This window comes from Podarcis melisellensis (genome assembly GCF_964234715.1).
Source record: "Podarcis melisellensis genome assembly, chromosome: 3".
Classification (NCBI taxonomy): Eukaryota; Metazoa; Chordata; class Lepidosauria; order Squamata; family Lacertidae; genus Podarcis; species Podarcis melisellensis.
The window spans coordinates 102,656,865-102,668,428 of record NC_138530.1 but is presented as its reverse complement, the minus strand read 5'-3'; the positions used below and the strand labels follow the sequence as shown (position 1 = coordinate 102,668,428).

The window sequence follows — 11,564 nt, the reverse complement described above, 5'->3', positions numbered from 1 at the left end:
TAAAAGCACATAGAAATCAAGGGGAGGTTTCGTATTTAATGGCTTGATAGTTTTCTGCTGGGGAAGATGCAGATCTTACCATAGAAACGTACCATTTGTAAATAATAAAAATGAAACTTTCTAAGCATATGCCGGCTGTTCTTGAATCTGTAAACGGGAACTGATGAGGTTGACCTCCATAGAGGGTGTTTGTAACAGCTCCCATTTCACACTTTTGTACAAATTTTGGCCTAACTCCTGCCACTACCTACACACATGCATCTGTCACTCTGAAAAGCTTCTTCGTGTGAGTTTTCTTCTGCAAACTGGCATGACACGAGTGCTTGTGGGTAGCTTAGGCTTATGCCAAGGCATTTCTGCTCTTTGCTAAACATATGGTCCCAGGAGAACAGTCGGGAGGCGTATTAGCTACCGCAGAGAAGGTAGGCAGATGTGTAGGAGGGTGAAGCTACAGAGTGTTGGGAAATGTCCTGGGAACTTCAAAACATAAGAAATGAAATCAGCAAATGAGGACTGAGGAAGAAGACGTAAGCTGGTGGCGGAGAAGAACAAAGGCATAAGATTAATTGTGTAGCCGTGTTTGGGATTTTGCAAACGCACGGAGGAACACATTGGGACAAAGTGGATTAAAGTGGTATCTCAGGTTACATACACATCAGGTTACATACGCTTCAGGTTACAGACTCCGCTAACCCAGAAATAGTGCTTCAGGTTAAGAACTTTGCTTCAGGATAAGAACAGAAATCATGCTCCAGCGGCGTGGCGGCAGCAGGAGGCCCCATTAGCTAAAGTGGTGCCTCAGGTTAAGAACAGTTTCAGGTTAAGAGCAGACCTCTGGAACGAATTAAGTACTTAACCTGAGGTACCACTGTAGAGATGCCAAGATGGTTACAGTCAAATAAAAACAACAAAATGAATTTGGGAAGGGAACTAATGTAACTGAGTCCTCTGTGAGGAGACCGTAACATGATTTGAAGTCACTGATATATTCCTTTCAGTCACCTGAATTAATGACAAAGCTCTAGTGGTTCTTTAACTGAGTCAATATACTCTCTGGGTAGAATACAACTCAAGAATCTTGGCTCCCTTTATGGGGGCCAAAGAGGCTGGTTGCATAGATTCTCTGCTGTGACAGTGTTATAACCCTTTGGCTGATATATCAAAACACACTGCTGGGAAGCATTTTGACCGGACCTACTAATCCTTGTCTTTGAAGTCAGAAGTCATGTGCTGAAGGGACTGCTGGAACAGTGAAAAGTACAGAACAAAACTGAATTGATGAAAGCATTGTTTCTGCATGACAGTGCTCAATTGCCTGGAGGAATATTATATATTTTCCTATTATACCTAGAGTGTTTTTTTTAATAAATAAAAAAACTTTTTTAAAAAACAACCCTAGTATTTTCCTAGTTTAGGCCATGAATTTAGATTGTGTAAATTAAATATTGATTCTCCTAGCTTAATAAATGGGAACAGACTCAAATCTTTTTGCTATGCTGGTAAATAGGAATTGATCTACACGTTAACCAGAAAGGGGTAGATACAAAAACTTGCGGAATATGCATACCGGAAGAATAAGAAATCAAGATAACAATTTATATATATATAAAAGAATAGAAATGGTTTATTGAATATTTACAGATATATTATAAACAGATAAAAACATTGGCAGGGTTATTGTAATAATCTGCAGTTTCATAAGAGTATATATTTAAAGATGAATAAATGAGCAAATTAAGTTAATTTGGATATGCAGAAGATACTAAAAACAAATTTAAGGAACCAGAGAAAGAGGGGGAAGGAAGTCAAGTTTTGAAATGTCAAAATGATTGTAAAATTCATGAAATGTATAAAATTAGTGAAATGTATAAACTTGAAAAGTACAAAATAAAAATACATTTAAAAAAAACCAGAAAAGAGTGCTAGATTGAAAAAGGAAGAACTTTTACCTTTGCCACTCTATAAATACTCATTGTCTTAAAAATGTTCATCTTTAGGAAGGTTCATCTTTAGGAATGTTTCCTTAGCAAACTGCTCCCAGCTACTCAAAACCTTTCTCTCTGCGCTCTTAACATGAGGCAGCATTGAAAGATATGACTCACCCTGCTACAAATCTGCAGGCTGAAGCAGTGCAATCCAGAATTCTATCGCCATGCTCTGAATAATGTGCAAATGAGGGGTTGCCAAGTGGATCTTTTATTTTTATAAAATCAAGAGGTGATGCCAGGAAAGTACTTTATAGAGTTCTCTGCCTTTATTGTATTGCATTGTTTGAAGCTGTGCTTCATATGCTGTTTCACACTGTGTTTCTTATTGGATTTGTGCTTTGTCCATTATATGTTTGTAAGCTACTAACAAAGGATATTGTCCTATCAGGTGACCTAAACAATAATTAAAATAATAGAGCATCAACTAGACAGAGCTTGGCGGTTTTTCGTGTGTGTGTGTGTGTGTGTGTTTGTGTGTTTGTGTATATACACACTGTGTGTGTGTGTGTGTGTGTGTGTATTTGTTGATATGTAAAGTAACAGAGTAGCTTACAGCTAGGAAGCTAAATAGCTCTTCTAAGTGATTGATAACTTCTTTCTAAAGACTATACAGTGGTACCTCGGGTTAAGAACTTAATTCGTTCTGGAGGTCTGTTCTTAACCGGAAACTGTTCTTAACCTGAAGCACCACTTTAGCTAATGGGACCTCCTGCTGCCACCACGCCACTGCTGCACGATTTCTGTTTTTTTCATCCTGAAGCAAAGTTCTTAACCCGAGGTCATATTTCTGGGTTAGCGGAGTCTGTAACCTGAAGCATATGTTACCTGAAGCGTATGCAACCCGAGGTACCACTGTACAATGTCCAGACTCTCTATATTCAAAAAGAACTTTCATAAACATATAACTGAAAAGAACATATTTGCAATCTTGTGCTTATTCACTTTGTTCCTTGCAGAGAGCTCCTGCACAGGTTTCTCCCTATTAACTTTTATTTTATTTATTTATTGATATTGAGGGATCTTCCTCTGTCTCTTTCACTTCAGACAGATCACACTAGCACAAATTGTCCTCAGCAGTATCCCGAGAAGTCTGCCTCAGCAGCCATTCTCCCTCACACAGAGAGAGAGAAGCAGAAAGACAGGTAAAAATGACAGCTACTAGAATAACAGTCACAACAGAATGGAATGCCTCTGTCATATAACTCAAAGTCAGCCAATCACATGAGAGCTACTGCCAGAGAAAATGCCCCATGATAAAAGTACACAGTAATTTAACCTGAGTAAACATCCCCATTTCAGAAAATTAAACCATTATCCTTAATATGCGCACAGTAACCTAGTGAGTTTTCACACACCAGGAAGAGAAGCCTAGTGGTTCTAGATGTAGGGTATGGTAAAGGTAAAGGAACCCTGGATGGTTAAGTACAGTTGAATTCAACTATGGGGTGCGGTGCTCATCTCTGTTCTCAGGCCGAGGGTACCAGCATTTGTCCGCAGACAGCTTTTCCGGGTCATGTGGCCAGCATGACTAAACCGCTTCTGGTGCATGGAAGACTATGAGCAGTGCTTTTTTCCTGGGGGAGACGCAGGGGTACGCATACCCCTAAACTTTTTGCGAATCTAAGTTCGACCTCATTGAGTGGCAGTATTTCAACATGAGTAGGAAAATGAGAGTACCCCTAAACACTTTTTTTTTAATAGAAAACAGCACTGGGTAAGAGATTCCTGTTGTCTGGCCAGTATAGGATTTTGAGGGAAGAGCTTCATTCTCATGAAGGCAGAGATCTGAGATCCCTGACTTTCTGTAGCATCAGAAGCACTGAGTTTGGAATAGGAGAAATTTCAGACCCCGCCAAGTGCCCCTATTTTCAAGGGACAGTCCCCGATTTACAGAAGCTGTCCCAGTTTCTGATGTGATCCTGGAATGTCCTGCTTTTCCTTAAGACCTCCCTATTTTAAATGTTCCCTAAGACTCTCATGGAGCGTTACCAGCACAGAATGCAGATGCTGATGAGAAAGTCTATTTACATCTCCATCCACTTTCTCTCTCACTCGCTGAATGATCAAACCAAAGGAGATCACTATGCCTCTAGAGCCCCAGTGACCAAGGAGCCAGCAGAGGGAGATGTCACAATGAAGGGCGTGTCACAAGGACCTCCGCAACCTAGCAACCACCAGCACTCAACTGACACTACTCTCAACTGACACTTCTAAGTTTCCTTATATGGCTTTTAATCCATGTTCAGCCCCAACACATTTTAAAAGGGCATTGGATGTCAATCAGATTGACGAAAGGCCTGGTTAAAAAGGAACCTTTTTGCCTGGCGCCTAAAGGTGTATAATGAAGGTGCCAGGCAAACGTCCCTGGGGAGAGCATTCCATAGATGGGGAGCCCGTTCTTGTGTTGCCTGAGATCATAAGAAGATGATCTCAGGGTCCAGGTAGGTTCATCATGCTTTGAACAATTATTTCCCTTTAGAAAGTATATGAATCAAACACAAAGTTTTTTCCGTTGCAGATTGAAGGGAAGTGTGTGATATATACCGTCCTATACCCACAGATGTCAGGGCAGTTCACAGGATAAGATCACAATATTAAAATACAAAATGCATAATAAAAACAAAAACAGCCCAATAACACACACCCCCAACACAAAAGGGCATTGGGTGGCAACAGGGCGAGTCTTGAAAACACAACTCTCTGGTGTCAAAGGCCAGGTAGCAGACCCCCTAAGTGCCTCTATTTCCCAGGGACAGTCCCAGATTTACAGAAGCTGTCCCAGTTTCTAATTTGATCCTGGAATGTCCTGCTTTTCCTTAGGACCTCCCTATTTTAAATGTTCCCTAAGACTGTCATGGAGCATTATCAGCACAGAAAGCAGATGCTGATGAGAAAGTCTATTTACACCTCCACCCACTTTCTCTCTCACTTGCTGAATGATCAAACCAAAGGAGATCTCTATGCCTCTAGAGTCCTAGTGACCAAGGAGCCAGCAGAGGGAGGTGTCACAAGAAGGGCGTGTCACAAGGACCTCCGCAACCTAGCAACCACCAGCACTCAACTGACACTACTAAATTTGCTTATATGGCTTTTAATCCATGTTCAGCTTTTTACAAATATATAAAATGAAATTTATTGCTTTATATTCAAGCTTCCGTTGTTCCTGCACCTGCTAAGCATTAGCTAGCTAATCTACCTATCTGCCTCTTTGGTCCTATATTACTGAATGGTGGAAAACCAGAAATCATCCCTTGTGTATTTATTCATTTTATTACCGTTCTTCTAGGGCTTTTTTTTCAGGGGGGACGCAGGGATACACATACCCCTAAACATTTTGTGACTCTAAGTTTGACATCATTGAGGGGCAGTATTTCAATATGAGTAGGAAATTGAGAGTAGCCCTAAATATTTTTTTTATTTTTAGAAAAAAAGCACTGGTGACGAGACCCAGAGCGCACGGAAATGCCATTTCCCTTCCCACCACAGTGGTACCTATTTATCTACTCACGCTGATATGCTTTTGAACTGCTAGGTTGGCAGGAGCAGGGACCGAGCAACGGGAGCTCACCCTATCCAGGGGATTCGAACCAGCAACCTTCTCATCGGCACGCCCAAGAGTGGTTTAAACCACAGCGCCACCTGCATGCCTGCTGGTATAGACAAAATTGAGCTAGATGCCTGCTGCACTGATTCAATTATAAGGCAGCTTCCAATGTTCCTGTAATTTCTCATATCAGGCCAGACATTATCATCACCATCATCATACTTGTACCCAGCTTCTCCAACTGCCACTCTGGGTGGTTTCCAACATATACTGTATATAAAATCGTAAGACCACAAGATGGCAGTAAACTCCAACAAAAATCAACAGTATTAACTCCTCTTGTATACTTCTAGTTTAAGTAAGACTACATGAAAATATGTCACAGAATCGTAGAATAACGGAATTGCAGATTTGAAAGGAATCCCAAGGATCATGTAGTCCAACCCCCTGGAATGCAGGAATCTTCTGCCCAATGTGAGATTAAGAGTCTCATCATGCTGTCCCAACTGAGCTATGATTGGTGGTTTCCCATAAGCAAGCCAAATTGTCTTTGAAAATGAGGCATGATTTGTGATGGTCTTAATAATAATATCTGCGCAGTAAATGTTCTACAGATCAACTGGTCTATTTCTTAGGAACGGAAGAATCTTTACAGGCAGGTTTGCTAATCCCCCTCCCCCACAACCTGCCATGCCTCCATGTCTTTATCAGCAGACTTACATGCAGAATATATATATATATATATATTGCTGCAAAGAGAACTCACCTGAGTTGCAGTTGGTGGTAAGAGTGCAGCTAAAGGCAGGAGACAGCCAGGCCCTTTATTGCTTTGTAGTAAGAAGAGAAGGGCTTTTCAACCTATATATTCCCAACACTGCCTTGGAAGCAAGCAGATGATAGAACTTTCAGACTGCTACAATTCAAGATATGCTGCTTTTATTTACATGAGCCTCAGGAGCTAGGGGTCTATATTAAGACAGGTGTATAACAGGAGCTTTTGAATTATGGTGTTGGAGGAGACTCTTGAGAGTCCCATGGACTGCAAGAAGAACAAACCTATCCATTCTTAAGGAAATCAGCCCTGAGTGCTCACTGGAAGGATAGATCGTGAAGCTGAGGCTCCAGTACTTTGGCCACCTCATGAGAAGAGAGGATTCCCTGGAAAAGACCCTGATGTTGGGAAAGATGGAGGGCACAAGGAGAAGGGGACGACAGAGGATGGTTGGACGGTATTCTTGAATCTACCAGCATGAGTTTGACTAAACTGCAGAAGACAGTGGAAGACAGGCGTGCTCTGGTCCATGGGGTCACGAAGAGTCGGACGCGACTAAACGACTAAACAACAACAACATAACAGGAGAAACCTGTGCTTACAGATGTTGTTGGACTCCAACTCCCATCAGCTCTAGCCAGCATGGGCAATTGTCAGGGATGATGGGACTTGCAATAATAAAAATAAAAATGATGATGATAATAAGTTATGATTTATACCCGGCCCATCTGGCTGGGTTTCCCCAGCCACTCTGGGCAGCTCCCAACAGAATATGAAAAACACAATAAAACATCAAACATTAAAAACTTCCCTAAACAGGGTTGCCTTCAGATGTCTTCTAAAAGTCAGATAGTTGTTTATTTCCTTGACATCTGATGAGAGGGCGTTCCACAGGGCGGGTGCCACAACTGAGAAGGCCCTCTGCCTGGTTCCCTGTTACCTCACTTCTTGCAGTGAGGGAACTGCCAGAAGGCCCTCGGTGCTGGACCTCAGTGTCCGGGCTGAATGATGGGGGTGGAGACGCTCCTTCAGGTATACTGGACCGAGGCCATTTAGGGCTTTAAAGGTCAGCACCAACTTTTTGAATTGTGCTCGGAAATGTATTGGGAGTCAATCCAGCAACATCTAGAGGTCTCCCCCGCCCCCCTCCTGTACAGCAGATATACCTGGGAGAAAATCCCATCCCCTTTGTGATGTCAGAACACATTTGAGGACAAGAAACTTTACAGTGATGTGCTCTAAGCTAGTAAAGGAGCTCCATTAGAAAGAGATGGACAACCGATCCGTTTCAATGAAGCTTTGGACAGTATCTTTTGATCTTTAAAATTAATTTTTAATTTATGCTTAGTGTATTATATGAGATAAATAACTTTTAACACACTGTGGCTTTATGTTTCAGTTAGGGTTTTTTGTGATTTGCAAACCTGTAAGCTGCTTGAAAGCTTATGGAGACAACATATACACACACACCAAAAACAAACAAACACTGAATCACACACTTTCAGCAATTGTTTAGTAGAACTGCCCTGAGATCTACGAGTATAAGGCGGTATAAAAATACCCAACTAACTATCTAAATATTAATTTCCTGCTAAATAAATAAATAAATGTAATGCCGACTAACTGTAAAAAAGTGGGGGTGAGGTTTTCAGATTGTTTGTTTGTTTTAAGGCTTAGTCATTCTTCAAGAAACATATTCTTTTCTGGCACTGTAAAAAATAAAAATAAGATTTGGAAACTCCTTTCCTCAGCTGACCTCTCTGGAAATAATAAGCAAACAGCTGAGTTTCATTTTGTCACATCTTTCATGGTTAATTCTGCTGTGTGGTTTGCAGTGATGATATCTGGTGACAGGGGTGTGTGCCCCTGCCCCAGGTTTTGCTGCTCATGCAGGCAGAAGATTGGGTTTCATTGCCATTCCGTGTTCTAAATGAAGCCACATGGGCTGCAAATCGATGGGAATATTTTTATTGCTCTTGTAGGTTTAGGTTCTTATTAGGACACAATCGCTTTCCTGGAAATGTTGCTTCTCTCCCACCCCCTCGCCAACAGCTCTGACACTTGCAGAACAAAAGAAAATGACAGGACAAGATGATGATGGAAGTTGTGTGTTGGGCAGGGAGCAGAACCTATGAGCGATTCACCAACCTGTCAAACGGCTCAATAAATCCCAGTTGCCAACGCACCACTTATGCCGCAGCAGTTTCATTCCCTTCCACTGGGCAGTTTCAGGGCCATCTCCTTGACTTCGGCGGTGTTGCGCCTGGCAACAAGTGACCAGTTGCAGCTTGTGTACAAATACACACACACACAGCGAGAGGTGTTTGGAAAACAGCTTATGGAGAACTGAGCAACATTTCACGACCCTTTTTCTGAATGATGGAGCAATAGCTGCTGCGCACCTCTCAAGCAAAGAATAATAGAACTGGAAGGGACCCCAACCCCCTGCAATGTCAGAATCTAAACATACAGTCCCCCCCCATCCGATTTCAAACCACACTGTACTCTACGTTAGCTTTGCAAATGCTAAAGTTTCATTGCTAGCAGCTGAAATGCTAGCAGTTTCATTGCTGCATCAGAGGGGCAAAAATGTCTTTACCGTGGAGAAAAGTTGGAAGAAAACTCTCCAGCCCCGCGGAGAGCTCGTCGGAACTGGGGGCGCTTCCTAAGGGACGGGGGAGGTTAGAAACACAAAGGTGGAAGCCGTCTCCGCTTCTAGCTCTGCCGGATCCCTCCCCATCCTGCAAAAACCCCTCCTTGCAAATCTCAGCGCCTCACTCCGGAGCAGAAAGGGCTCCGCCCTCTTCCCATTGTTGGCTGTCAGTCACTCGGCACTTGGCCCCGCCCAAGCGCCTGCAGTCCCCGCCGCCAATCGCGGGCTTCCCGGGAAAGGATGACCTCACCCTCTCCGTCGCCATTGGCCAGCTATATTAAGAAAGTAGCCGGCGCCTTTAAATACCACAGCCCGAGTTGCCGCGGCGCCATGGAATAAAGTCGACGGGAGCAGTCGCTTGTTGGAAGGCGCAGAGGGCGAGGCGCGCGTCGTTGTTGCAGAACAGATCGCGGCCCGGAGGCTCGGCAAAGCAAAGCTGCGTCGGATTCCTTCCTGCGAGGGTTTGCCTGCCTCCACTGATCCCTTTCTCCGGAGCCGTCGGGCAACAGGCGGCGACGAAAAGGGCCGCGCCGGTCCAGATTTGGAGCGGAAAAGAGCAGCTCGACGGCGCGTCGGAAGAAGCCGGTGGAGGAGAGCCGCCGATAGACTTGCCCCGCCTGGACGTGGCGAAGTGGGCGGTTCCCGCGGCAAGGCCGGAGCCCGCAGGCGAGCCTCTCCCGGCCCCGTCGGCCTCTCTCCCGGCGTCGGTTCGCGACGGTGCCCTGCAGAAGGCGCGAGCAGACGGCTGCTGCCGATCGCGGGGAAAGGGTCGCCGCGGTTTCCCTGCTGGAGCAGTATAACCGCGCGGGCTTGGCGCAGCTAGCCATGGCGGCGATCCGCAAGAAGCTGGTGGTGGTGGGCGACGGGGCGTGCGGCAAGACGTGCCTGCTGATCGTCTTCAGCAAGGACGAGTTCCCCGAGGTGTACGTGCCCACCGTCTTCGAGAACTACGTGGCCGACATCGAGGTGGACGGCAAGCAGGTGGAGCTGGCGCTGTGGGACACGGCCGGCCAGGAAGACTACGACCGCCTGCGCCCGCTCTCCTACCCGGACACGGACGTTATCCTCATGTGCTTCTCCGTTGACAGCCCCGACTCCCTGGAGAACATCCCGGAGAAGTGGGTGCCCGAGGTGAAACACTTCTGCCCCAACGTGCCCATCATCCTGGTGGCCAACAAGAAGGACCTGCGCAACGACGAGCACGTGCGCAACGAGCTGGCGCGCATGAAGCAGGAGCCGGTGCGCACCGACGACGGCCGCGCCATGGCCATCCGCATCCAAGCCTACGATTACCTCGAGTGCTCGGCCAAGACCAAGGAAGGCGTGCGGGAGGTTTTCGAGACGGCCACGCGAGCCGCCTTGCAGAAGCGCTACGGCACCCAGAACGGCTGCATCAATTGCTGCAAGGTGCTATAATGGCGCGCGCAAAAAGGCGCAAAGAAGGGGCAGTTTTCTGGAGGGGCGCGCTGGAAAGCCGAGAGCCGCGCGCAGGACAAACCCGGGGGGAGAGATGGGTGGGTGCCGTCGGAATGCATGCTTCTAGAAGGGGGCGCGGGAGCATGTGTGAACCCCCCACTGGACACGGGGAGGCCTTGATCATCTTCGCAGAGGGCGGACCCCTCGCCAAGGCATCGCCCTGTTTGCTGACACTGAGAGGCAACGACTCTCCCCGCCTTCCAAAAGGGCTACTGTGAGACTTGAATGTACCGGGCTCCCTCCTTCCTTCCTTTCTTTCTTTCCTTGCTGGGGAGGACTGCAAACCCATCGCCAAGCCAAATATGGGAATCCATTTCTCGAGCCATTGTGATGGAGGCTATAGTAAGACTATGGAGGTGTCTCCCCACCCAGGACTGAACGGATAGTAGCTCTACAAAGAGACATTGTGCTGGACAGATTCGTTCTCTCCCCGCTCTCCCACGCCCAAATCTCCTGCTGTGAATTCGTATTTTCCTTGAGGCTTTGAAAAGGGGAGGAGGGTGGTGGTTTTCCGAGGGGAGGGATCTCTGCTGTGTGTACATATAAAATATTCTCTCGTTTAAACCGGAATACTGAAATAGTGTGACTTCTTTAACACTGGACTGGGCCGCAGTCTCTCTGGAGACTTGTTATGTTTCAGTTTGGGGAAATTGTGGCCTATTCTCTCGCCTGCCTCTGCTCCCTCAGTGTTTGTTCTTGTGATGGTTTTTTAAGAAAGGAGTTTGGAGGTATGGAGAGGCAGCAGAATGAGTTTGGGGGTTGGAGCAGGGGAAGTGGGTTGACAATTTTCATAAGCCTAGTGCCTGCTCTCCCTCTTGCTTCCCATCCCCTCCCCTTACTTTTTGAGTCAGCAAATGCTTCCCTGTGGTTTATTTAAATAAATTATCTTCCTTTGCAAAAAAAGAGCCTACTTTGCACAAACCAGGATGTTTTTGTTTTTTTATTTTAATTTTGAACACTATGCACTTGCTGATCTTCCATCTGAGCACTGTAGCATTGCAAAACGCCCTCTTGGAACCTCAGACCTCATTCTGAGCACAAATCAACTAAGCACTTTCCAGCAAAACACTTCGAAAACACCCCTGGTGATGTCATGATTTAAGCACCTAAATCACTTTCACCAGCTGGTGA

General features: G+C 45.5%; 1 protein-coding gene and 1 long non-coding RNA gene across 2 annotated transcripts; one reads left to right on the top strand and one right to left on the bottom strand.

Annotated features, from left to right (window-relative positions):
- Positions 1 to 16: 16 nt before the first annotated feature.
- LOC309367325 lies at positions 17 to 2,446 on the bottom strand. Its single transcript, XR_014167042.1, has 2 exons — positions 2,053 to 2,446; positions 17 to 2,022 (listed from the first exon to the last, which is right to left on the bottom strand). It is a non-coding gene; the product is annotated as an uncharacterized lncRNA (long non-coding RNA).
- Positions 2,447 to 9,273: 6,827 nt separating this feature from the next.
- On the top strand, positions 9,274 to 11,338 carry RHOB (ras homolog family member B). Its single transcript, XM_081906624.1, has one exon. It carries the CDS (start codon positions 9,783 to 9,785, stop codon positions 10,371 to 10,373), a length of 591 nt encoding a protein of 196 aa, XP_081762750.1. The 5' UTR covers positions 9,274 to 9,782; the 3' UTR covers positions 10,374 to 11,338.
- Positions 11,339 to 11,564: the final 226 nt, after the last annotated feature.

Excerpts from the sequence above, each read along its gene's own strand:
- RHOB (XM_081906624.1), top strand. The coding sequence starts at position 9,783 with ATGGCGGCGATCCGCAAGAAGCTGGTGGTGGTGGGCGACGGGGCGTGC.